Source organism: Furipterus horrens, unplaced genomic scaffold (assembly GCF_987537825.1).
Source record: "Furipterus horrens unplaced genomic scaffold, mFurHor1.1.pri manual_scaffold_11, whole genome shotgun sequence".
NCBI classification, from domain to species: Eukaryota; Metazoa; Chordata; class Mammalia; order Chiroptera; family Furipteridae; genus Furipterus; species Furipterus horrens.
This window is the reverse complement of record NW_028327181.1, coordinates 59,597,490-59,625,188: the sequence shown is the minus strand read 5'-3', so window position 1 is coordinate 59,625,188 and position 27,699 is coordinate 59,597,490. Positions and strand designations below refer to the sequence as shown.

Genomic DNA, 27,699 nt, shown 5'->3' with positions numbered 1-27,699 from the left:
CCCTGCACCCCCCACAGCTGAGGTTCTAGGAAGTTATGAGATGCTGCTGTCCCGTGCATGTCTGCTGCCTGGAATGAATATTTTGGATACCTCCCCATGAAATGTACCCTTTCTAACAAAATCCTCGAAAGTCATAAAAGTGGCCAGACTTAAAAAAAAAAAACACACACAAAAAAAAAAACCCACCAAAAAGAATGCAAACGTTCCCAACGGAGAATAAAAAACGTCTAATAAGAAACATCCTGTGTCTGCATTGTCAGGGGACCTGGTCACCACAGCTGGCCGTGGGCTGGCCTTGGACGGGCATCCATCCACCACGGAGAATCCAGGCCTGGGTTTGGCTCCAGCTGGGCCTTCCCAGTGGCTGCATTTATTGACTCAAGTCTGAGTGATTCAGATCCTCATCAGGGTCGCCCCTGACAACTGTGTGGTGGGAGGGACAGTGACCAACTCCTCCCATCTGGGGCACCAGCAGGGGCAGGCCCGGGAGAAGCCCCCCTCAGTTCCTGGTAGGTGTTTGGGGGTCTCTGGCTCTGAGGGGACCGAAAGGTGACTTTTGTGTGGCCTGGAGCCAGGAGCCCAGTTCATACAGGGCTTTCCCAGAACTTTGCTAACTCCGTGGGCAGGGTGTGTGTCTCCCCTGGAAGAGCACTAGTTAATGGTTGACTAGAGAGTTGCTTTTCCCCGTTGCCCTTGGTCCTGCTGCTTCAGAGGAAGTAGCTGCAGGGGTCTGAGAAGATCTGGGAGGGTGCCAGGCACCTCCTTGGCAGTTTCTGTACTTTCTTTGCGGTGCTCCGAGGGATCTCAGTGGCTAGGGGTTGGTTTGGGGGTAGCGCGGAGGGCGAGGGTGTTGGGGTGGAAAGTCAGACAGCAGATGGGCGTAGGGACTGGCAGAGAATGGAGCCGTGTTAATATGACTGAGCAAATTGGAACATTCTGTTCCATAAATATTTTTATTGCATGTCATGCTATGTGTAGGCCCCAGAAGAGGGACTGCAGGATCTGTGCCCCCAAGTGCTATTTGGGATCAACCAGGACAAGATTATGACAAGTACCCAGACGATGTGAGACAGGGCCAGAAAAACAAGGGCCAGAAGGAGGTAAAAATAAAGTGCTCCCTTGACAGGTGTGGCTCAGTTGGTTGGGCATCGTCCCGCAAAGCAAAACGTCGCCGGCTTGATTCCCAGTCAGGACACCCACCTGAGTTGCAGGGGGTGGTCTGCCTGGTCAGGGCGGGTATGAGAGGCAACCAGTCGATGTTTGTCTCTCACATTGATGTTGCTCTCCCTCTCTTTCTCCCTCCCTTCCCCTCTCTCTAAAAGTAAATAAATAAAATCTTTAAAATAATAATAAAGTGCCAAGACAGCATTTCTTAGAGTGTGAGAGGATTTGAAGTATATTATACAATAATATTAAGTATATTATAAATATAAGCATTTAAAACATTTTAATGATTATGTGTTTATTTCCGTGTATGTTAGAACATAACTTTTTTCTTACTTGCCTTGTGTTTGTGGCAGATGATATGGTTTTCTATTTAAGGTGGCTATATAAATTTTCCTTTGAAAAATACATTGAATTAAAATAGTGAGTTGATTTAAAGGAAAATAGTAACTAATAAATAGTACAGAGGCCACATGGGAGCCATTGAAGGTGCTTGAGGAGGAGAGTGCTATGTGACTGACCTTGAGTAGACTCATTTATTTGCAGTGGGTACCCAGTCTAGAAGCAGGATAACCATTCAGGGGCCTAAGGAAAGAGTATAAGAGGCCAAAAGAGGCCCATGGCTGAGGACCAGCAGCCCAGCTACCCAGCCTGTCTCCCACTGGCTCCAGCAGGCAGCCTAGAAACCCTGGAGAGAGGCAGGTCTGGGGCGGATGAGCCGAGCCTGGGTCTCCCTGTGGGAGGCGGTGGAAGCTGGGCTAGGGTGCAGGTCAGAGGTGGCCTGCAAGGGAGGAGCCCATCTTTCCCAGCTGGGCCCATTGGCCTCTTCCTGGTGTCTCCTGGCCAAGTGTGGAATGTTCTGGGGGAAGTGGGTGGGTCAGCTGAAGGAAGCTCCTCTCTGCCAGTGCACGGAGTTCCTGCAGGAGAAGGAAGCACGCAGTTTCCTGCCCCAGGTTTGACCCAGGCAGCTTGGCTGAGGGCCTCCGGCCCAGATTTCATTCATCAATGGGGCCTGCGACCATGTGGGCTTCAGATTTTTTTTTTTTTAAACTCTCCCCTTTCCTCCTTCTAGTGCAGAGAAGTTCACCAGGTGTTCAGAGATAGGCTTGGTTGAAAAAACAGGGTTTTTTTTCCCCCTTTGAGGGTCTACTGTGTGCCAGGCACTGTGTTTGGTGCTTTTACTCTGTTATCAGAGTTCACCTTGGACAGATCTTTTGAGGAAGGTGTACTTACCGCCATGATGCACAAAAGGACACAGGCTATGGGGACATTAGTCCCACAATTGTACAGTTGGAATGAGCAGAGCCTGGTTCCAAACTCACACACTGGTTTTGTCTGTAGGCATGAGACTGGACAAGATATGCAACTTGGGAGAAGCAACTCGCTGTCCGATCTCCCCTGTCTGGGCGTGGGGCTGCGTCCTGCAGTGTACTGGGGTGCCTCTGTAAAATGGGGGTACTGACAGCCCCCAACAGTATTGTGGGGGGATTACCTGAGTTACGATGCTTGCATGGTGCTGTGTGTTAGTTTCTGTTACTGCTACTATTACATAAAACTGGAGTTTGCATAATTCTGAACATAATTTTACTGGAAGACACTTCTGGGAAGGTGTCACTTAGGGTGGATGAGAAGCATTGTTTTGAAATAATGTACATGGCGCAGAATGACATCGGAGGCATTTCGCCTCTGGGCTGGCTGTTAGTGGCCCTGGATGTTGGGGGATGTGTGTGGAGGGGTAGGGGGTGTCTGTGTTCACTCTTATCTGTCATTAGCATTACTTGGGTGAAAACTGGAGAATGAAGGTGCACTTGGCTGTGCTCATGAGCTCCCAGAAGGTCCCAGGGCTCAGATCTCATGGACCCTGAGTTGGTGCCCAGGAGCTTTGTGTCTAATTGCCTGTGACCTTAGCTAACTGTTCTGAGTTCCTTTCCAGCTCTAAAATTCCGAGAGGCCTCTTCCTTTCTGGCAGGTCTGCCAGGAGCACTCTGTTCCTGGAATGCCTGCCTAATGCCTGCCAAGTTCCTACTTTTTCCTTTTAGCCTTCCACCAGACTCTCCTCTTTGAAGCCCTCTGGGATTGCTGCAGAGAGACATCCTAACTGCGCCTTCACTCTGCTCTCGCTATTCTTCGTACAGTCTCCGCATTTGTTAGAGCCGGCATCCGATTCATCCAGGATTCATCCTTTTCCTGTGCAACCTGCACTGAGTATTCACAGCAAAGAAAACAGAGGCGGCCCGTGTCCCTGTGGACCTTACAGAGATTGACAACTCAACAAAGAAATAAATGTACACATGCCAGTTGTGATACATGCGATGAAGAAAAAGAATCAAGAGCTGGTGTTTGTTGACCTTTCAGTTTTCTGTACTAGGCTGTGTCCCCTGTGAGCTCCACGTGGTGGGGACGGACAGGACATCAGGGGAATAAAGGCATGCCTTCCGCATTTGCTAATGGCAATAATGAGATCAAATCGTTAATCGACACAAAAACATTTTGAAGGGCATGACACATTATACAAATGTCATATTAGTAGTATCACCAGATTCTTTTTCTCTGTAGAAGAAAATTAAATTCTTTTCCCATTGCATTGATAGTGTTTGACTTTTTTAAAAAGTAAGTTTTAGGTTTATAGAAGAAATTGAGTGAAAAGTACAGGCATCCTGAATACTCCCTTACCTCCCCCCGTTTCCCATTATTAACATCTTGTACTAATGTGGTGCATTTGGTACAACTGATGAGCCTATATTGATACATTATTGTTAACTAACGTCCATAGTTTACATTTGGGGTTCTTGGTGCTGTACATTCTGTGGGTTTTGACCAATGTATAATGACATGTATCTTCCATTACAGTATCATATAGAATAATAGCGTCACTGCTCTAAAAATTCCCTGTAGTCCACCTGTTCATCCTTGCCTGTCTCTACCCCCAAACCTCTGCTCTTTTTGCTATCACCATAGTTTTATCTTTTCTGGACTGTAAAAGTTAGACTCATACAGTATGCAGCCATTCAGATTGGCTTCTTTCACTTACCCATATGCATTTAAGATTCCTCCATGTCAGCGACAGCTCTGCTTAAGACACAGAGGCAAACAAACACAGGAACCTGTCAAGATGAGGAGACAGAGAGGTATGGCCCAAAAGGGGTAATGGATCAAGGTTCCAGTGGGAGAACTAAGTGATGAGGAGATAGCCAACCTCACAGATGAGGAGATAGTCAACCTGACAGACGCAGAGTTCAAAACACTAGTGATAAAGATGCTCACAGGCTTGACTGATATGCTTGAGTATGGCAAATGCATAAGAGAAGAAGTGAAGGTATGCTAAGTGAAACAAAGGAAAATCCACACAAAACCAATGGTGAAGGGAAGGATACTGTGCTTCAAATCAATGATTTAGAACATAAGGAAGAAAAAAACAGTCAACCAGTACAGAATGAGGAAATAAGAATTGAAAAAAAACGAGGAGAGGCTTAGGAACCTCTGGGACAATTTAAACGTGCCAACATCCGAATCATAGATGTGCCAGAAGGAGAAGAGGAAGAGCAAGAAATTGAAAGCTTATGTGAGAAAATAATGAAGGAAAACTCCCCAAATTTGGTGAAGGAAATAGACATACAAGTCCAGGAAGCACAGAGAATCCCAAAGAAGCTAGACCCAAAGAGGACCACACCAAGACACATCATAATTAAAATGCCAAAGGCTCAAGATAAAGAGAGAATCTTAAAAGCAGCAAGAGAAAAGCAGAGTGTTACCTACAAAGGGGTGCCTATAAGACTATCAGCTGATTTTTCAAAAGAAACTTTGCAGACAAGAAGGGACTGTCAAGAAGTATTCAAGGTGATGAAAAGCAAGGACTTACAACCAAGATTACTCTATTCAGCAAAGCTATCATTTAGAATAGAAGGGCAGATAAAGTGCTTCCCAGAAAAGGTAAAGATAAAGGAGTTCATCATCACCAAGCCATTATTTTATGAAACGTTGAAGGAACTTACTTAAGAAAAAGAAGATCAAAACTATGAACATTAAAATGACAACAAATTCACCACTATCAACAACTGAATCTAAAAAATAAAAACAAAATCCAACTAAGCAAACAAGCAGAATAGGAACAGAATCTTAGGTATGGGGATCATTTGGAGGGTTATCAGCTGGGAGGGGGAGGGGGAGAAATGAGGGAATGGTGCGGGGATTAAGAAGCATAATTGGTTGGTACAAAATAGGGGGATGTCAAGAATAATGTAGGAAAGGGTGAAGCCAAAGAACTTACATGCACAACCCATAGACATGAACTAAGAGGGGTGGGATTGCTGGAGAGGGAATAGGAGTACTGGGCAGAGGGTAGCAAAGGGAAAATAATTGGGACTACTGTAACAACATAATAAAATATACTTAAAAAAAAAGATTCCTCCATGTTTTTTCATGGGTTGAGAGCTCTTTTTTATTGTTGAATTTATTTCACTGTTTGGATGTATCACAGTTTGTTTATCCATTCAGCTACTGAAGGGCATCTCTTCTCTTGTTCCAATTTTGCAATAATAAATAAAATGGGCATAAACATCGGTGAGCCCTTTTTTGTGTGGACATGAGTCTTCAACTCCTTGAGTAAATACCAAGGAGAGTAGTTGCTGGATATATGGTAAGGGTGTGTTTAGTTTTGTAAGATACTTCCTTCCAAAGTGTCTGTACTATTTTGCAACGAATGAGTTTGTTGCTCCACATCTTTGTCAGCATTTGCTATTGTCAGTATTCTGCATTTTGGCCACTTGTTTTCATCTTAATTGTGATTCATTAATGACATACGATGTTCATCACATTTTTGTATGCTTATTTGTCACTTGTGTATCTTCTTTGGTGAGATCTAGTCAGATCTTCTGCCCATTTTTTAACTGGTTGTTTCTTTTCTTACTTTTGAAAAAAACAGTGTTTCCCCCATTTAGAATTTTATATATTGTCTCAGACTTATCTGAACGGATAAGGAAAAAAGATTGTGTGTGTATGTTGGGGTGATCAGCATGGAAAAAGGCCCCCAAACATGCATAGTTTTGTTTTAGTGTCAAGAAGTGGGGGTACCCTTGAGATTAAGAGCTTGGGCTTAGAGTTCAAATCCTAGGCTTTGCCAATTACTGTGTGACTGTGGGTAAATCATTTACCGCTTGGAGCCTCAGTCTGCTCACCTGTGAAATGAGGGTGTGACAACCTGCTATGAAAAATAAAGAAGATGCTTCTCTATAGGCTTGGCACCAAGCTTGGCACAGACATACCTTTCACTTCGCCTCTGTGACATTTTGTGTTTCCTTTGTTTCCTAGCCTTTGAGACCCCGCAGTGCACTAGAATCCCGTTTGTCCCTACAGTGCAGTTGTGGGGGGGGGGGGGTGCATACAGGGGCTTGTCATGCCCCAGCAGGCACCCACTTCCCAGCCTCAGCCCTTCCCGGGGCACCTCTCACTCTTCTGTTGTAGTAAGACTCCTTCCACTCGCCTCCTCTTGGGCGCTGCTTCTGCTGGCATGTCCCCTGGGCTGCTGTTTCTCTAGGCCTGGCTACAAACCTAGACACCCCAGCTAGTCCCCATTCTGACTTCACTGAGGACAAACCCCAGGCCTGTTTTGTGTGAGGGAGTTCCTGCTGATGGCAGTGAGGAAAAGTCAGACAGGCGGGCAAGTGACATGTTGATAAAGTCCTCCCAGCAGTGGCTCTAGACTGACTGACTCCTGGCTGCTTTCCACATGGGCCTCGGGGTTGGTTCCTGTCAATAGCCCGCCACCCCTCTAGAGGCCATGTGGCCTTTCTCCTCAGTGCTCTTCCCAGCAGATACTCCTGCTCACCAGGCCTCTGCCCTCCCAGAAATGATGCCCTCTGGGCATCTCCACAACAGGGAACGGAAGGCCCAGAAACCATGCACACCCACTGTGGGTTGTTTGGAGACAGAGCTGTGCCTTCGAGGGTTCTTTGTAGAGCGGTCAGGCAGGCGGCAGGACTGACCACAGGGCGCTACTTCTTCCCACCAGGGAAGCAGCAGTTCAGCGGTTATGATCGTGGTGGGAAAGGGAGATACTCTACTATGAGCTGACCCCTTAGGTCATTGGGAGAGTAAAATGAGTCACACGTGTGGAATGCTTAGGACGGAACTCACACGTGCAGAGTTAGTAAGGATGTCCGCTGGCCTTACCGTCATCAGTTCAGAGCCTTTCCACAGGGCACCCCCTCTGCCACTCTCTTACGCATCTCCCACCTCCCTCCGGTGAGCTTGGGGGCTTGAAGGTGCATTTTGGCAGAGGGCAGACCTTAACCCAAAGTACAGCAGCAGTCATGGATGCCCCCTACCTGTGCTCTTCTGGGTATGGGGAATTCCAAGGCTAATAATACTGATGGCGATGATCATGGTGATGATAACAGGGACAGTGATGGTGGTGGTGGTGATGGTGGTGATGACGATGATGGTGGTGATGTTGATGATGGTGGTGATGACGATGATGGTGGTGATGACGATGATGGTGGTGATGACAATGATGGTGGTGATGATGATGACGATGACGATGATGATCGTCGTGGTGGTGGCAGGCCTGCCCTGCACAGTGTCACAGGTCCTGTGCTGGATGTGACTTGTACCATCCAAATCAGGGTTTTTAGACTTGGCACTTTGGAAGTTTCAAGTGGATAATTTAATGTTGTGGGGGCCAAGCTGTGCATTGTAGAATGTTTAGCAGCATCCGGGCCTTTACTCACTGGGTTGTAACCTGTCACACCCTGCCGCTAAATGCCCCTTGGGGGACAAAATCACCCTAACTTAGAACCACTGATTTAACTTATTCCTCCTTATAGCCCCAGGAGTCAGCTACTCATCTTAAAGACCAGGCAACTAAAGCTTAGGGAAATAAATGAAGCTGCCAAGGTCACAGAGCTACTAATTCTCAGCCAGAGTGTAAACCCTGATATGTGACCAAAGAACAGACTTGGAACCACTGCCCTTTATCACTTGGCAGAAGAGCGTTCATTAACCCCTCAGCAGGCCACCTGGGGTTCGTGACAGGGTCGGGTTGGGGCCTGCTTGGTCAGCCCTGGCATCCATTGCCAAAGTCACGGGGGCTAATGAAAAGAGAGGCTGCTCTCCGTTTTCTGATCTGGTTTGAACTGGAAGAGCTGAATGTACAATATTTATGTGGAGACTGCAGAGGCCCCAGGCCTTTGCCATGACAGGGAAGTCTCACTGCTGCTTCCCCTTCAGGCAGCCCTGTCACAGCAGACACCTGTGGGGGAGAAGGAACAGGCGTGGGTGCGTTTTTCTGCAAGTGGAGCCTCACAGGCTTGTTGCCTGTTTTCTCCCACTGAGGCTCTGGATCTGGGTTTGCAGGTTGAATGCCCAAAATACCCGTTTGTAATTTTACTTCTTAAAAGCAATAATGTGTTATGAAAGAATTTAAATATAAAGCCAAATTGAAAGAATTTCAAGTGCCTGCCACTTAGATTCTATTATTAACCTTTACTCCACTTCTGTTTCCCTCTCCTGGAACCCAGGTCAGCGCCGCCCCTGGCTGGTGGTCAGTGAGCACACCACCAACTCTCCGTGAGAGAATGAATTAATAACATAGGCAGTGGTAAGGTGGCAGAGATGCTCTTCATTGCCAGGGGAATGGGAGAGGTAAAGGATCTCCCTGTTAAAGCAAAACTAGCTGAAATAAGTTACTAGGTAGATTGGAAAGTTATTTAAAATGTCATCCAATATTTAATTCGTGTCAGCTTAAAGTATAGAAATAATACAAATGCAGTAGTTTCAAACAGTAAACCATATAAGTTGCTTGACACAAAGAAGGCTGCGTTTGTGAAATTCTAAGTTACTGTTCTTTCTTTTCGTTTTGTGGAGCCTTCCTTTGTCTCAGAAGTCAGCCAAGCCCCCGGCAGACGCTGCCATCTTTCCCTCAGCATGCCTGCTCGCTCCAGCCCAGGCTCCATGTGGGGAACCCACCGTCACATCTGAGTCCTCCCCCACCTTTCCAAGGTGGGAATCAGCTACCGCTTCTGGCAGGCGGCGGGGGTGGGGGTGGGGGGAGCCCCCAGCCCCCAGCCCCCGGCAGGCACCATCCCATCAAGCCACGTCACATCATATACCCCTTGGTATAAGTGATTCCAAACAACAGACACATTTAATACAACGGTTTTCTTTTAAATTGTGAAAATTTTTAAAGCTTTTTATTTTGAAATAATTTTAGACTTACAAAAAAGTTGCAAAAATGATGGCGTTCCTGGATACCCCCCCACCCCACCCCACCCCGCTTACCCTGGTAACATCTTACAGAACAATACAGTGCTCCTCATTTTTCCTTATCTTTCACGGCCTCCACATTTTTGACAAGTACCAGCCAGTTCTTTTGTAGAATGTCCCTCAGTTCGGGTTTGTCTGATGTTTCTCATGGTTGGGTTGTGGTTGGGCGTTGCTTGTGAGACTCCCACAGGGGTGATACTGTGTCCTTCTCAGGAAGGACAGCATCCTGTGTCCATACGTCTTATCCCTGCTGGTATTAGTCTTGATCGTTTGGTTAAGGTAATATCTGTCCATTTCTCCCCTGTAATGTTACTTTTTTTTTGTAATTAATAAACATCTTGGGGAAGATACTTTGAGACTGTACAAATACCCTGTTTTTTCTCCAACTTTTGCCTACTGATTTTAGTATCCAGCCCCGATCTCACCTGGGATAGTTATTACCACAGTGCTTTTGCTGTTGTTCTAGGGACAGGGGAAGGGAGGGAGAAAGGGAGGGAAAGAAACATCGATTGGTTGCCTCTCACACATCCCCAGCTGGGGACCTGGCCTGCAACCCAGGCATGTGCCCTGACTGGGATTTGAACCAGCAGCTTTTCAGTTGACAGGCTGACACTCAATCCTCTGAGCCACACCAGCTAGGGCTACAGTGGTATTTTAATGGTGATTCTTCTGTTCCTTCATTCCTTCTACGTTTATTAATCAGACTCTTCTGAAAGAGAGAGCTTTCCCGCTCCCCTAATATTTATTTATTCAAATATTTATATCATAAGGACTCATAGATACATATTTTATCTAATTATGGGTTATAATCCAATACAATAATTATTTCTTTTGTTGCTCAAATTTTTTGAGCCTCAGCTATTGAGTTTCTTGTGAAAGTTTTTAACTATTACAGAAAAACTGGACAGGTAGGTAGTACATAGAATGCCTGCGGCCCCTTTACCTAGATTCAGCAGTTCTTAGCGTTGGATCATATTTGCTTGCTTTCTCTTTCTTTTTCCCCTGCCCCTCTCCTACAGTGTTTTCACAAATGTACCATCTGTTGTGTGTGTTTCTTTTTAATTGAGGTTAATTTCCAGTTAATCTGTCCCTGCCATAAGGGGTTGATGGTAAAAATGTAAGTGGCCAGCTCTTTGTCCCCTGGAGACTGTGCCTGGCTGTCCTGTTCAGACCCCAGGTTCATCCTCCGCTGTGCCCCCTGAGTTTTTCGCAGCTTTATTGAGCCATAATTCACATACTGTACGTCTACAGTGAGCCATTCAGTGGTTTTCAGCATTTCCATGGGCAGGTGTAGCCACCACGTCAGCCAGTTTTAGATTGTTTTCAACACCACAAAGAGAAACCCCACGGTCTTTAGCTGTTTATTACCTGCCCTCCTCCCCAGTGAGGCCCAGGCAGCCACTAATCTGCTTTCTGTCCCTGTGGATTCACCTGTCCTGGACATTTCAGATAAATGGAACCATGTGCTGTGTCATCTTTTGTTGCTGGCTTCTTTCCGCATAAGATTTTCAAGGTTCTTCCATGTTTGTAGCATTAATCAGTACTTGGTTCTCCTTTATGGTTGAGTAATACTCCCTTGTATGGGTTTGCCATATTTTTGTTTATCCACTCATCAGCTGGTGGACATTTGGGTCATTTCCACCATTTGGCTGTTGTGTCTAGTGTTGCTGTGAACGTTCGTGTACAAGTTTTTGTTTTCAGTTCTTTTGAGTGGAATTTCCCTGATGGCTAATGATGTTTAGCATCTTTTCATGTGCTCCTGAGCATCTGTATACTTTCTTGGGAGAAATGTCTACTCATGTCCTTTGCCCATTTTTTAATTGAGTTGTCTTGTTATTGCGGAGCTGTTAAGAGTTTTTTTTATATATTCTAGGTTGTAGGCCTTTGTCAGATACAGGATTTGCAAATATTTTTTTCCCATTCTGTGGGTTGTCTTTTCACCTTCTTTATAGTATCGTTTGGTGCAGTTTTGATGTTGATAAAGTCCAAGTTTGCCTATTATTTTCTTTTGTTGCTTGTTGTTTTTGTGTTATAATCTAAGAAACCACTTCCAAATCTGAGTACATGAAGATTTATCCTTATATTTTCTCCTAAGAGTTATATAGTTTTAGTTCTTACATTTAGGTTCTTGATCCATTAAGAATGAAGTTTTTCAGCCTTGGCTGGTGTGGCTCAGTGGACTGAGTGCCAGCCTGTGAGCCAGAGGGTCGCCGGTTTGATTCCCAGTCAGGACACATGCCTGGGTTGTGGGCTGGGTCCCCAGTCAGGGGTGCATGAGAGGCACCCACACATTGATGTTTCTCTCCCTCTCTTTCTCCCTCCGTTCCCCTCTCTCTAAAGATAAATAAATAAAATATATTTTTTAAAAGAATTAAATTTTTCAGATGGTGTGAGCTAAAGGGTCCAACTTCATTCTTCTGCATGTGGCTGCCCAGTTGGCACAACGCCCTTTGCTGAAGACTCTTCTTTCCCCATTGAATGGTCTTAACACCCTTGTTGAAGTCAGCTGATTATAGATGGGTGGGTTTATTTCTGGACTCTCAGTTCTACTCCAGTGCACCTGTCTGAGTACTGTCCAAGCACAAGGTCTGTCCTGCTCTCAGGAAGCATTTGGCCAGTGAGAGAGGTCAGACACCTTCCGAAACCACCAGAAATGGGGAAGTGCTAGGAAGGGGTAAAGCGTAAGCCTTTATGAAGATTCAGGAGGGAGAGGTGCTTCAGGCTGGGCAAAGGGTGTGCGGTCGGGGGCTGCCTGGGGGAGGCACGGGATTGGGCATGGAGCATGGTGCCACGCATTTCTGTCTGGAGACAGATTTACCCAGGTGAGCTACAGCCTGCGGATGATCATGAATCCCCAGGTGAGGATGCTGGGCCTGATTTGGAAGTGTCTAAGCAGAGCTGGGCCCTTGGAATACCACCTGGTGGCAGGGCAGACTGAGTCTGTATGGGGAGCCTGGAGGCAGGGGAACCACTTAGAACCATAGGGTGACTGCGTGAGATCTGGGGGAGCCCCTGAGTCAGGCATTGGGAAGGGTGGGAAGCAAGGGCCACCAGAGACCTGTGCCCGTCATGCCTCTCTGCTCTGTGGGCATAGGGGGACAACAGCAGCACCTGAGCGGGGTAGCAGAGGCCTCTGTTGCCCATAACATAAGCCTTGCACCTCTAATCCCAGCCGCGGCCTGCTCTGGGAAATGCACCCCAGCCTGCCTCCCCTGCAGGCCCTCCAGGCTGCCCCGGCCCAGTGACACCAAGCCTTCTCAGAATTGCTGGTTGGCTGATTCCTGCATGTCTCAGTTTCTGTGAACTCCTGGCACACCCCTGAGTTCTGGGAGCATGATAAATACTTGGAGAATTCCCCTTGGTCTGTTGCTTTCATTGGATGCCAAGTGCTGAAGCCAGGGTTCCTTAGAGGCAGAGAGAGTGGCAGAAAATCCCTGGGCTAAGCTAGGTCAGTTGAGCCAAACTGAGTGCCAGGGGCCAGCTGTGTGGCGTTGAGAGAGTGGCTTTGCCTCCCAAAAGTGGGGTGTGAGCCCCTTCTCTGGAAGAGAGGGTGTCATGCTGTCCCCTTGGAATTGTGATAAACTTCAGGTGGCAGCCCTGGGCAGGCACCTGGCGGGTGGACCATGCCCTGTAAAGCTGGCTGCTATCCCTTCCCAGTTTGGTAGCTCAGGGTCAAGAGCATATGCAGACATGATTAATTTGTGGGTTTCTCCTAAAAGCTTTGAAAACTACTGGCAAAATGCTGGTGGTTCTGTCTGGCCTTTCTCCCGCTCGTCTTCCCTGGGCCCAGCCACGTGTTGGCGGCGGTGCCCTCCTCTCGCTCTCAGATGCCCCCAGCCCCCACCCATTGCCTGAGTCCTCAGCAGCCCTCATGATGGTGGTTCATGGCAGGCACCCCTACTTGTTTGGGGTCTTAGCCTCTGCTAGCAGAACAGGGAGTGTGCAGAGAGGTTGACAGCTGGCCCCAGGCAGTGCGGTACTTAACCTTGGAGTTGGAACAGAGAAACGTCTGTTTGTGTTTCCATGAACGAGCAGGGACAGCTGGCCCGCAGATAGCAGGCTAGGTCAGCTGGGAGTTGCCTTGGCTGCAGGCTTTAAGCAAACAGCCAGGGCCAGGGTCCCTGCCCCGGCTCCGCGGAAGCAGGCAGAGGAAGGATGGGGTCTCTGGCAGAACCCCACAGAGCCCCCTGAGAGCCAGTGCCCTGGTGGGCCTGTGCAGGGTCCCCAGGGGAGCCGGCGGTGTGGGAAGCTGCTCCTGGGGACCTGGAGGGCTGCCCCGGTCAGCACACCTGAGGACGGTGACCTTACCAAGCAGGTGAGAATGGGTGGGTCTGTCTTCCTTCCAGAGGCTTCTCCGCTTCATAGAGTTTTCTCTTGGGCTCCTCCAACAAGCAGATCACGTCTGATCTAAAATCAGATTTCCTTTGCAAAAATCCTGTTTGCCTGGGACTTCCCAGACACACACAAATCACAAGCAGGCTTGTATTTCTCCACTAAGGACAAACAGCATTAACACCCCTCACTGCAGGCCCCACGCCAGGCGCCGGCCCCTCCACCCCCACCCCCACCCCCGCCACCCACCCTGGGAGGACTTAGATGTTTTCTGAGCAGAGACTCCCAGGGGCTCTGCTAACCATGAAGGCTTGATTTCCTTCTGATAACCTTTCTGTCAGGCTCTAACTCCATTTCCTGTTCCTTTTTTTTGTCCTGGGGGGCCATCCCGCCCCCTCCTTTCTTTTTTGAGTCTCGTGAATCCTATGGAACATTTCTCAAAATAATGATTTTAAATGCACAAACAGGTTCCAGAGGAAACCGATTATTATTGACTTATAGTTGATAAGAATGTATTTTTAAAAAACAAACTTGATGTAGCGATTTGTCTGCTTCTTTTTTTTTAAATTTATTGATTTGAGAGAGAGAGGGGAAGAGAGAAAGAGAAATATTGATTTGTTGTTCCACTTAGATATGCACTCATTGGTTGATTCTTATATGTGCTCTGACCAGAGATCGAACCTGCAACCTTGGCGTATGGAGACGATGCTCTAACCTACTGAACTACCCAGCCAGGGCTGTGTGCTTCTTCATGAAGCTTTACATAAACAGCCTTGTAGTAGGTCTTATAACTATTGTAACTTAAGAATAGTGTTGAGCATAAACAATATTTCGACATATCTACAACTCTGTATTGTGATATAAAAATAGCTGAAATTCTGCTTATAACCTGGGCACAGGTTCTGATGATACAGTGGTGTGCTGCTGATACTCATAAAGGAAATAGGGCATTGCAGTTGTAGGCTAATGAAAATAAAGATATAATTTGTTCCCATCCAGCGGCCTACCTGCTAAGAACTCCCAAGACAAACAATGACCAAAGGAGATAGTTTTCCTATGTCCTTCCTCTTCTTGTATGAATCACGATAGCTCCTGTCTCGGGTATAAACCCCCACCCTGGTTCTGAACACCCCGGCGCTCTCGGGGACACGTTGGAACAGGCTGAACGTCCATGCACACACACTCAGGGGTCCACTGTGCTTGCCGTCCCCCACCTCCAAGGTAAGGCTCTGGGTTCTGTTTTCCCCATGTAGAAGTGGGTGCACTGTGTCCCCCAGAAGCATATATTGAAATCCTAGCCCCCAGAACCTCAGAATGTGACCGCACTTGGAGATGGCAGCATTGCAGGTGTAATTAGTTAAGATGAGGTCATATTGGCATCTCCTTTCATCTTAACCCAATATGACAAGTGTCCTTAGAAGAAGAGAGTCACAGAGGGGGGAAGGCCATGTGAAGAAAGAGCACAGGGAGGTGGCCATGTGGGGATGCAGGGGGAAGATGACAGATTGGGGTGACACAGCTGTGAGCCGAGGAATGCCAAGGATTGCCTGCAGACACCAGAAACAGAGAGAGGAGCATGGGACAGATACGTCCCTAGATCCTTGAGCGAGAACCCTGCCCAGCAGGGTTCTTGGTTTTGGGCTTCAAGGCTCTAGAACTGTCTAAAGCCTCCCAGCTTGTGGTCATTTGTTTCTGAGGCCCTAGGCGGTAGTCCCGTGTGTCCGAGGAGAGCGCTCAGGGCCCCGCAGCCAGCCTGGGAGGCTTCCCTCTGTCCTGTGTGTGTGCCCCGGTTGACTCTCTCCCCAGGGTTCTGGTGACCCTGTGTAGCCTCAGCTCTGTGGTCGCCTTGACTCAGGACTTCTTCTGCCCTGTTCCAGGCCTTTCAGAATTGACAAAAGGGAGCCAGTGTGCCTCTGGGACATGCAGGCAGCTGTGGCGCTGTTGGAATCGGAGGGCTGGCACTTGAAGTGAGAGGGGCAAGAGTGGGAGGCTTTGCACAGCGTTTCAGCTTGGAAATGAGAAACCGTTTCATTTCAACAAAAATCAGGGATTTGGGCCCACCGGCATGGGTGTGTTAGATGCGGATTTGCTTTCCCGGGGAGAAGAAGCCCCCGCAGTGATAAGTGAGGCCTCCTAGCTGTGCGCCACGTGAGGTCTTGCGGGGGCACCGAAAACAGCCCTTGCTCACCCTCCAGTGAACTGAGATGCCAGGCACGTGCCTGGTGCATAGTTGGCGCTCGGTGCCTGTTTGTTGAATGCATGAGGGTAATGAAGCCAAAAGTGGCTGCTGCTTGTCCTTCTGAGGACAGCGGCAGATGCTGAGCTCTGTGACTCAGCAGGTATGTGCCACCAAATAGATCATGGGGCGTCCAGGATCTACCGCTCCTCCAAGGGCACAAACTGGAAAGGCTGAGGAACCTGAGCCAGGGCTGGAGTGTCTTAGAGAGCCCCACCCAAGAGGAGGCATCTGAGCAGAGGGCTGAGGACAGGTAGGGTACCCTCATCTGTCTCTTACTAAACCCTCCTTAGAACAGATTCCTGGAATAGATTCACTCATAATCCCAAACTACTCCTGTAATGCACGGACTCTGCACTTGCCACGTAGTCGTATGTGCTGTGAGTGTGTCTGCTATTTGGTTCGACTTTTTGCACCTAATCTTGCTATCACCCTGTCCAGGTCATTTTGACATTGATTGTGCCCACTTAGGCCATTGTTGACCATTCCTCAAGCTGGAGTCCTTTCTAGATTTTCCATGGTTTTAGTTGGTGGTGTAAACCACTTTGCAAAGGCAAGTGTCACAGGTGAGACCTGTTCTGTGCATGGCCCTGCGTGTGGCTGGGAGGAAGGCAGGTTAAGGAGTAGGAGGTCACACCGCAGGGCCTTTAAATTCTAGGCCGGGGAGGCTGGGCGTCATTCCATGGGCTGCAGTGAACCCTTGGAAGTTAGTAAGTGTGTGCTGGACACCTGCATGTTTCAGGCACTATGCTGGCCCGGGGACACCGAGGTGCACCCTGAGAGCTGCAGTCTTCACAGGGGTAACTGAGGTCAAGTCCTCCTGGATACAAAGCAGAATGAAGTGCTGGGGGGAGACCAGGGAGTTGACTCCGAATGGGAGTTGAGGGGGAGGAGCTAGAGAGCCCCAGGGGAGAGGTGCTGCTGGGCCTCTGTAGGTGGACAGTGAGCGAAAGGCACTTCACATAGATGTTCTGGGGACAAGGCTGAGCAGCCAGAGTGCGTCGGGGTTCCTGGCGACTGGAGCCCCAGCTCTGTGGAGGCATGTGGCAGCGGGCGGGCCTGGGAGGGCAGTGTGTGCCGGTTCGTGGATGACTGAGAGTGGCCTGGGGTCTCTGTTTTGGCAGTGGGGAGCCACTGAAGGCCCCTAAGCAAGGGTTTTCAAGCATGGCCTAACCTAGGCTTGAAGGACAATGACTTTGTTGGCTGTCAAGTGAAGGGAGTCTGGTGAGCCCCAGGAGGTCCAAAGGCCCACTGGGAAGCTTTGCCACAGTCCCGGCAGGCGCGAAGGAGAATCAGACTGGGAAGGGGGGGGGGGGGGCCTGAAGAAGCAGCTCTGGCAGGACGGCTGCGGCTGCTGACAGGGTGAGTTCCAGGGACCTTTCTAAGGCGGTAGCTTCCCTGGGGCTCCTCTCATCTCCTGAGTCCCCTGGAGCCCTGCCTTGTTCATAGTCAGCCCCAGACATGCAAGAGGCTCCTTCAGGTTTCAGACAGGCCTCGAGGCTTCCTGTCTGAATCTTTCATCCTCCCAGCACGCCTGTGACAGGTGGAGGAAATATTGATGTCTCAGCTCACCTTATCTTGCCGCTATTATCCTGTTTCCCGTATCATAGGAACAGAGCAGATGTCAGGGCTGTTGCTAAGGGTTCCCTGAAATATTAATACCTGGGTGTAGAACTGACGGCTCTTACAGGTGTCTTTGAAGCCTCAGGAAGCACCGGCTTGGTTGCAAGTATTTTATATTTGTCCCTGCTTTTTCTCCCTCCTTTAGACCTCATCCCTCCCCCTGTCCCCCTCTCCCGGCCCCTGCATACCTGGGATGGCAAGCGTGGCAATAGTGAACATGCAGCCACTCTCCCCTCCCACGCCCAGGGCAGGCGTGACTGAAGGGTCACCGCTGCCGTCCCTGCGGGCAGCTCCCCAGGCCTCAGCTCAGGTTGGCACTGGGAGGAAGCCTCTTCTCCAGCCAACACAGGCCCCCTGAGAGGGCTCCAGCCCTTCCCCAGACCCCTCCTCAGGGCTTTGGCTCTGGCATGCAGGTGGGAAGCAGAGTGGGCTTTGCTCCCCTCTCGGGTCTCCACTTGCCTCCCCATCTGACCTTTTGGCCTTTCCACTGCTCACAGGTTTGAAAATCAAACTCTGAACAGCTCTGTCAGGGGGCTTGGTCAGATTTGGAGGTCAGGGTTGGGATGCCATTGGCATGACTTACTTGTGGCAGGATAACGCTGCGTAACAAGTACCCCCAGACTCACTGGTTTACAGCATTTATGTGGTGCTGCTGAGCCTGTGGGTCTGCAGCTGCTCTCAGCTGGGCCACGCATCTCACTCACCGGGGCTCGGTGGCTCAGAGAAACCTCCCGCGCTCAGGTAGGGGATGCTTTTGTCCTCTCGGTGTCCCACACTTGCTGGTGACTCGTGCTTGCCTTTGCACATGGTGTCCCCTCCTAGACCCTCCTGTCTCCTTCAGCCCATCCATTCCACCGCCTCTGCGGCCATTCTCCCTGTATCATTTTTTCTTTTCCCACGGGGTCGTCCATCCACACTACCTCCTGGGGGGCAGGGGTCCCTCAGCTCAGTTGTATCAGTGAGAGTTTCCCTGAAATAAAATCAAGGAGGCGGGAAGTGCCAGGGTATAAAGATGGGAGAGATAACCACACCAGGAAAAGGGAGCTGTCCTTGCTGAGACATTGCCGTTGTCCCCCTCCTGGCCCTGGTAGGTGAAACAGAGACCCTGTGATATGTATTATATAATCTCCCTCTCAGGGCAGGTGGTTTTGCCCTCTGGGTATCTTTTCAAAGTCTGGTGCATCTTAGCGACTGCTGCAGGCTGGCAGTGTTACAGTGGTGGTAAGTTTGGGGGGTTGGGTTCCCGGATTGGTAGCCATGTGGAGTTCACAGGAGTTTGCTCTCGATCTCATCCTCCCTGTGAGCACATGATGCAGGTGGAGACCCCCACTCTTTTTACAGAAGAAGATTGGGCTACAGAGGTGTTAGCTGATGGTCTGGGTCACTTGGGGCTCTAAGGCCAGTGCCCCCCTTTACCAATTCTGAGCCCACAAGTCTGTTAAGTGGGGAGAAGCCTTCTTTTAAGTAGACTCAAATGTTTGTGGAGAGAAGATTTCTTTTTTTTTTTACTCCTCACCTGAGGATATTTTTATTGATTTTAGAGAGAGGAGAAGGAGGAGGGGGAGAGAAGCATCGATTCCCAGTTAGGGTGCCTCCTGTTTGCACCCTAACTGGGAATCAAACCCACAACTGTTGGTGTATGAGACGATGCTTCAACCAATTGAGCCACCCGGCCAGGGCAGGATGCGTTTTTTTTTTTTTTTCTTCAGTGGTTAGAACACTGTATGCATTATTAAAACCAACTTATTTGAGATTTACAGATATGTTCTTCCATCTTTGAGCTCTGACTTAGAAAATACATTATTCCAAAGGGACAGAGTTGCCTCCAGGAACTCTTTTTGTAGTGAGCAGTTGTAGGTGCACTTTGGACCTGCCGCTGAGAGCTTTGAGGGGCTGTGAACATTACTGTAGTAAAAGTCTCAAAAATACATGAAGAAAAACACACTTCCTTTCCCTTTGGGGAATTTATCCTAAGGAAATAATCTGAGATAGGCGCAAAGACTTATCTCCCAGGATATCCATGTTCATGTTGAATATAACAGGACAAAATTGGAAGTAATCTATGTGCCTCCAAACAGGAGAAGGACAGGAGATATCCAGAATACTGAGTCCCAACTAAGAATCACATTTTTGAGGACTTTTAATAATGTGAGAAAGCACAATGTAGTAAGAAAGCAAACAGTGTATGTAATAAGAACCCAGTTTTATTTAAAATCTATCCACAAAGACCTAGAAACACTTGGAGATCGTACATTAAGACGCGAAGAGTCTTCATCAGGGGTGGGTGATGCGTGAGTTCAGGGTTCCTCTCCTTCTAGTGCCCTGCGGTGCCCTGTGGCTGTTGCTCCGTGCAGAACTGGCTGTGATTGCAGCATTTGCCTGCAGTGGCTAATGCCCAGGGTGAGGAGCTTTTGACTTTGGGGAGATGGGAATTGGATCTTCCTATAAAAACGTTTGTTTTCACATATCTTCCTCAGAAAGTTACCTGGGCTCACAAACCTCCCCCCTCCCCAGAAATTTTCTCAGGAAATCATCACCAGTCAACTCCTGCTCTTGTCCCCCACATGTCCCCTGAGCCCCCGTGCTGCAGGGTTTAGAAGCACTTGAGAGGTTGCAGCCTCGGTGGGCTTGTCTCGCCCAGCGGCTGCCGGTGGCACCCGGGGCCTCGTGGGCACACAGGCTCTGGGGGAGGCAGCTCCGCTGTCAGGCAGAGCCCCTGGGTGCTGGCTACCCCTGGGATCCTAAGGAGTAAACCGCCTGTGAGTGGACAAGTCCCGGAGGGTGACGAGAGCCTATCGCTGCTCTGAGCACGTCTGCTTGTTGTCTGAATTCTTCCTTGTCTGGGGAAGTCTGTCTCTGCTGAAATCAGTTCAACTGAACAGACACTCACTGAATACCTGTGTAGCCGGCCCTGCGCCAGGAGAGAAGGGAGACACAGGGTCCCCAGGGAGCCCGCTGTCTAACCAGGAAGGAGAATGGAAACACTTCAAAGAAGGAAGACATGTGGGGCCGGTTCTCAGGTAGAACATCCACCTCCCCCAGGACTGGCTTCCCTTCCGCAGCACACACACACACACACACACACACGCCACACATTATACACACACCACACAATATACACACCCCATATATCATACTAACAACACACACACACAACACGTCATACACACTACACACATATACCACACACCCACATACATCATACATATATCACACACCATACACACCACAGAGATCACACACTACACATTACCACCCCACACATCATACACACCACACACACCACAATCTTATATACCACACAGATCACACACCACACACAGTATACACACCACACATACACCACATACATCATACACACCACACATATACACACACCACACACAGCATACACACCATACAGATCGCAGACCATACATGACCACCCCTACACACGCATCACACACACCCCACACCACACATATCACACACACCCCACACACATCACATACACCACACACACATCACATACACCACACACATCACATACACCACACACATTACACATACCATACACACCATAAACCACACATAGCATACACACATGACACACACAACACATGACCACACCACACACATCACACACGCCACAGACATACACACCACACATAGCATACACGCCACACACAGCACACACACCACACATTATATACAGCATGTACAACACACACACCCCACACCCCTACACCACACACATACACCACACACCAAACACACACAGCATACACACACAACTCACGCATGCACACACCTCTCTTCAGCCTCTCTCACAGCGGGGAGGCCTCTGAGACAGGCCTGGCCCGTGTGCCCCTCCTCCCTCGCTCACCGAGGAAGCCCAGGCTCCCTGCAGCCCTCCTCCCACAGAGCCCGCTGCCTCTGCTCCCCTCCAGGCCCTCGGCCAGTTCCCCCCTTCCCCTGGGAACGTGTGGGTTCTCCTTCCCTGCATTCTTCCTTGGCCTCTTTAAGCCTCTGTTTTGTTCCCTCATCATTTGATTTCTGTCCGAGACAGATTGGCGTTTATTAGCACAGGGCACATCCACATTCAACCACATGACACTGCACTCAGGAGTTCCCAGGCCCCCGCTCCCAGAGGGCGAGCCCCCCCAGGTGGATAGCAGAGCCCAGCAGGGTGTGTTGGGTGGTGGTGAGCAGAGTTGGCAGCGGAGCCCCATGGTCAAGGGGGTGTGAGGAGCCAGGGACAGGGCTTGCCTAGTGAGTCAGGGAGCCAGCGGCTGGCTCAGACTGAAGAGGTTTGGAGAGCCTAAGCTGGCTTTGTTGGCAATTCCCTAAAATATGGCTCCTCGGGCTGCCCTTCCTCACCCACCATCTGTCCCGGGTTGCTCTGTGTGGACAAAGGACAAGCGCTGTCTGAGGTGCCAGCCGCACCCAGCAGCCCCTGGGCAGGGGCCTGAGGTCTCACCCGGGGCCACCTCTATGAACCACTCGGCCACAAACGGCACCGTTGAAGACCCTGCCAGCCAGTGCCCATGGCCCCAGGCCCCGGGAGGTGACATCCTGTCCTCTACCTAGACCTGCAGCATGTGACTCCATGGGCCCGTCTTCCCTGCAGCTCCTGGAGTGAGGGGGTGGGGACCAGGGATACACTCCTCCTCCCCCACCTGGCAGTTAGGCTGGGGGTGCTCAGATCCCACCTCCCAGGGGGGAGCCGCCACAGCCACCTGCCCAGGATCCCTCATGAGTCCCCCGTCTGCCACCCGAGCCTCCCTCCTGCAATGCACAGGGTGGAACCAGGCATCGGAATTGCGTGGGGCAGCCCCTCCCGCCTGCCCATCTCAGCTCCCTTGGGTGCCAATGAGGAAACTGAAGCCGAGGAGAGAGAACTGACTTGTTCCTGACCTTCCAGTAAGTTTGCCTTAAAGCCAGACTTCATGGGTTTTTCTCTCCTGATGGGGTCTCCTCCACCCTCCTCACTGCTGCAAAGCCCCTCCCTCCGCACTGCCGGCAGGAAGGGTTAGCGGACTGGCAGGGTTAGCTCTGTTAGCTTTTCTGTTTCTTAACCTCGCTCTCTGCTGTTGAGCAGAAAAAACAATAATTAGGTTTAGTAATAACAGAACAGAATACCCGTGGGTGGTCACAGAGTTGGCTAACTTAAAAAAAGAATAAGAAAGAAACTGTCCTCGCCCTCTTGCCCTTCTTCTCTCTCTCAAAGCAATGAAAAAATGTCCTCTGTTGAGGAGTAAAAAAATAAAAAGAAGTTGCCTTCAAATGGGTCAAAGGACACATAAATGTTAGTTTGGGGGTTCCCTTGTCATCGGTCCCCCAAATCTGGCCCCACCATGAAGTGACTCAAAGGTTAAAATGGGGTTCAACCCTAGAGATTCATTGGGGCGATTTGTTTGGGGTTGTGAGGAGTTGCTGTGTCTCTACTTACGTTTGCTGTGCCTTCTCCTGGATGGTCCCCCCTGTGCCACCATAAAGGAGGGAAGGTCTGAGCAGGACAGACAGACTCCTTCTTTCTCCCCACCCCTGGCCCCTGCCCAGCTCCACACCCTTTTGGTTCAGAAGCTTCTGCAGAAGATGGACTTCACACCCTGAGGTCCCCTGGCTTGCTCCTCCCTTCTGTGGTCACCCCTGCTCCGGTGCTCCCTGCTTCTGTGGGGGTGCATGGCGCCCAGCAGCTCTGGGACCGGCAGGGAGGCTCAGGGCCTTCCAGTCCTGGGAGCCACTGCCCAAGACGTGGCGGCCTCTGCAGGCCGAAGCGGGGGCGGCAGCATCTGTGAGGCAGTGACAGGTGGCTGCTGGGGCACCCAGTTTACCCAGGACAGTCTCCAGGCCAGAGAGACCATTCCTTCCATTTCTTGAAGCTCCCAGAATACAGTGGTCCCCCCTAATCCGTGATTTTACTTTCTGTGGTTTCAGTTAGTTGTTGTCAACTGTGGTCTGAAAATATTAAATGGAAAGTTCCTGAAGTAAACAACGCATAAGTTTTTAATTATGTGCCATTCTGAGTCGCGTGATGACGTCGCGTGGCTTCTTGCTCTGTCCTGCCTGGGATGGGAACTATCCCTTTGTCCAATGTATCTGCATTGTATACGCAACCTACCTGTCAGTCACTTAGTAACTGTCTCGGTTGTCAGATCGACCGTCACAGCATCGTGGTGCCAGTGTTCAAGTCACCCTTATTTTACTTAATAATGGCTCCAAAGCGCAAAAGTAGGGGTGCTAGCAGTTCGGGTGTGCCAATGAGAAGTCCTGAAGTGCTCCTTTTCAGTGAAAGGGTGAGTGCAGTACAACGGACATTTTAAGAGATTGACTCCATTCACATAACTTTTATTACAGTATATTGATATAATCATTCTATTTTATTGTTGTTGTTAGTTGCTTACTGTGCCTAATTTAGAGATTAAACTGTATCCTAGGTATGCACGTATGTATGGGAAAAAACATTGTGCAGCCACTGGAGGTCCTGGAACACGTCCCCCACGCATTAGGGGTCGACTGTTTTTAAATAATAATAATAAAGGAACAGGGCTACAGAGCTGTAGTGTATTTTAAGTGTTTCCCTGGATCAGAGTAACGCTTTTTCCACCCACACAGCAGTGTGACTGTGCTATTCACAAGACACCAGAAGTTTTAAAACAAAACAAAGCACAGCACACTAAAGGTTGGGAGTGAGACACTGTTTAAAGTTCTTTGCTGAGTCTCATCTTTCTATACGTTAGCCTCGTTGGAGAGAAGGTCTCTGAGGAGGACTCCGATGATGGTGGCACCCCAGTGCTGGGCCTGCCACGGGGTGTCCATGCTGTCTCTCCCCCAAAGCAGAACACAGTGGAAAGCAGGTGCCTGAGCGTGCTTGCTGAGTGTGGTAGAGAAGACCCCTGTGGCCAAGGCCTTGGGCCTGGCCCCTTGGTCACTTGGCCGCAGTCTGCACGCTGCCCCCTGCTGGTCATCACAGAAATGAGTGACATTGGTCTGAAACAGCCTTTCTCAAACCATGGGCCGGGGTCCCCAAAAGGTCAGGGGCTCTATAAGATCAAAATTATTTTATAAAAATACTAAGATATTTGGTCTCATTTCTTCTCACAAATGTACATAAGGTGAAAAGTTTATTGATATGATTTCAGATGCCACATTGGAACTAATCTTTAAGAAACAGCCAATGGTTGAGTGTTGGTGCAGTGTGAAAGAATAGCCACAACTATCTGGAAAGGTTATTAAAATACCCCTCCCTTGTCCAACCTTAATACATATCTGTGGGGTCTGGATGTCCTTCATGCACTTTAAAAAAAACCACTGTTGCCACAGATTGAATGAAAGTGAGATACGAACATCCAGCTTTTTTTTTGTTAAGCCAACCATTACAGATTTATAAAAATGTAAAACAATGCTATTATTCTCACTAAGAGTTTTTGTTTAGAGAATATAGTTTTTATTTTGTAAAATATGTAAACATCTAATGAGTTTATTATTTTAATGAATCTTAAATGTTTCTGTTTTAATATCTAATATTATAAGTATCAATAGGTATAGCCCACATTACTTGGCGTACTCAAGAATTTTTATAACAATTTAATGAGATAAAATTTCCATACCATAAAATTCACTTTTAAACGGTATAATTCCATGGTTATAGTGTCCTCTCAAAGTTGTGCAACCATCACCACTATCTAAGTCCAGAATATTTTCATCAAAAAAAAAAAAAAAAAAACCGTGGCCCTGGCTGGTATGGCTCAGTGGATTGAGCACCGGCCTGTGAACCAGAGGGTCGCTGGTTCGATTCCCAGTCAGGGCACATGCCTGGGTTGTGGGCCAGGTCTCCAGTTGGGGGCTCACAAGATGCAGCCACACATTGATGTTTCTCTCCCTCTCTTTCTCCCTCCCTTCCCTTCTCTCTAAAATAAATAAACATGTAAGAATAAATACGCAACTTTTAAAAAAAGAAAGAAACCCTGAACCCAGTCACTCCCCATTCCTCCCCTCCCCCACCCCAGCCCTGACAGCTACTAATCTGCTTTCTGTCTCTCTAGATTTGCCTATTCTGAATACTTCATATAAACAGAACCATACAATATGTAGTCTTTTGTGTCTGGCTTCTTTCACTTAGCATGTTTTCAAGGTCCATCCACGTTATAGCCAAATAATATTCCTAGTATGATAAACCACATTGTAGCCACTTATCAGCTGATGGACATTTGAATTGTTGCCACTTTTTGGCTGTTATGAATAACACTGCTATGAACACTCATGCACAAGTTTTTGTGTGGATATGTGTTGTCAGTTCTCTTGGACATACCCCTAGAAATAGTTTCTGGGTCGCACGGCAACTGCGTTTGACATTTAAGGAACTGCTGAGACTACTTTCCAACCTCAGTACTTTTTAGGAGTGTAGAGGGAGAGGTTCTGTGTTTGAGAAGCACCGGGCTAGACGGGATCAGACCAGGGGGGTGTGGGTGACTCAGTACAGCCCTTGTCTTCGCTCAGGGTTCATACCCTCAAAATCATCTCTCTCTCTCTCCCACCCCCCTCCTCCCGTCCCCCTCTAACACGTATCCTTGGTGGCAAAGAGAAAGACAGTATGCCAGACCGTAGAGGTTAAGCCAGCAGAAAGCTGAGGAGCAGGGTCGCCTCTCTGCAGGGTTTCCGGGGGTGTCATTGACGCCATGTGCCTGCAGGTGTGCAGCGAGGCGGTCTCAGCTGCAGCTCTCTCTCCGCCCCCCTTCCTGCTCTGGCACTGTGATCACTGGCCATGGCCGAATGTGTTGGGGAGCAGAGTCTGTGAAGATCTTGTTAGCAGAGCTGAGGGAGGCGGCTGGCTTCAGCCACAGCCATGCGCCTGAGGTCACTGCTTAGGTCCCCCTCCCAAAAGAAGGGCTGTCCAGCCATATCCCTCCTCCTGACCCTCACTCGCCCACCGCCAGCCCAGGCCTCTCCTGCGAGGTGGGGAGCTAAGCACAGCAGGCGCTGTACTTGCAGGGAGCAGGGGTCAAATCACCCTCACCCCTGACCCAGGGCTTGCCAGCTAAGTTGAAAATGTGGTTGCCCTCCCAGAATTATGAGCCTTTTGAAAGAGGAGCTTGGAGGGAACAATATTTAGCTGGAGGGGTGACTCTGAAGGTGAGACCCCGGGCATCCGTGGGCAACATGTGGGGACAGGTTGGAAGTGCCAGCGTATGGAGCCCGAGGGACCTGTCCGCCATCTGCACCCCCACCAATGACACGCTCTTTCTTTTGCCTCCTCTCGCCTCAGATGTGACTCCCCCAGTGGCTGGGCGCTCCAAGCATGGCCGACACCATCTTCGGCAGCGGGAACGATCAGTGGGTTTGCCCCAACGACCGGCAGCTTGCCCTGCGCGCCAAGTGAGTACCTCCGAGGCCCAGCCAGGCCTTCCCTTCCTTCCCACCCCTCTGCCCCGCCTCTCTTTGGCAAACCTCAGTCCCGGGACCCAGAGAGAGACGTTTGGGGACAAGTGCCTATGCAGTAAACACCACACGCCACACCCTGAGCTGGGCACTGAGGCCACTCACTCATTTAACCACCAGATGGAATTTATCTCCATTTCTCAAGGTGAGGAAAGGGACGCTGGGCTCCTTGCCCAGGTCATTTACCTTGTACGTGGCAGGGCCAGGACCTGCACTGGGGTCCTTCCGACCCCGCAGTGAGGTTATTTCTATCACAACGGCCTGCACAGAGCCAGACCACTTGCTCTGCCTTCTCTGTTAAGAGCACAAATCCCTGTCACTGAGACGTCCGTCCCTGAGCCCGGGTGTCAGGGAGCCTTTGACCCCTGGAGGCCCAAGTCATAGTTGAGAGTGCCTGGCCCTGACAGACAGGACAGACAGGAAGGCACCTCCTTGAATGGAGAGCTGCTGGTGACAGACACACAGCCCGCCTCGAGGTGTCCCAGGGCTCCATCACGCTCCTGTCAGGGTCTCTCAGGTTCTGCCTTGTCCCCTTGGAGGCCTGGTTTTCCTATTGTCTCTCTTCCTGGTGACCGCTCAGTTCCACTGTGGTCAGGCTGTCTCTACCTACTGTCCCCTGTGGCGGAAAACCAAGGGCTCGAAAACGCCTCCCTTGCCTTCCTGTC

General features: G+C 49.5%; 1 protein-coding gene and 1 long non-coding RNA gene across 2 annotated transcripts in view; one reads left to right on the top strand and one right to left on the bottom strand.

Annotated features, from left to right (window-relative positions):
- The first annotated feature begins 361 nt into the window (after positions 1–361).
- RPH3AL (rabphilin 3A like (without C2 domains)) overlaps positions 362–27,699 on the top strand; it is a 117,784-nt gene continuing 90,446 nt past the window's right edge. The window contains exons 1-2 of the mRNA XM_090292952.1: positions 362–509; positions 26,862–26,971. Of these exons, the coding sequence (XP_090149078.1) occupies positions 26,895–26,971 (77 nt within the window). The 5' untranslated portion in view covers positions 362–509; positions 26,862–26,894. The remainder of the gene's footprint in view (positions 510–26,861; positions 26,972–27,699) is intronic.
- On the bottom strand, positions 21,225–23,311 carry LOC149997896 (uncharacterized). The gene is made up of 3 exons (XR_016514379.1): positions 23,046–23,311; positions 22,511–22,683; positions 21,225–21,995 (listed from the first exon to the last, which is right to left on the bottom strand). It is a non-coding gene; the product is annotated as an uncharacterized LOC149997896 (long non-coding RNA).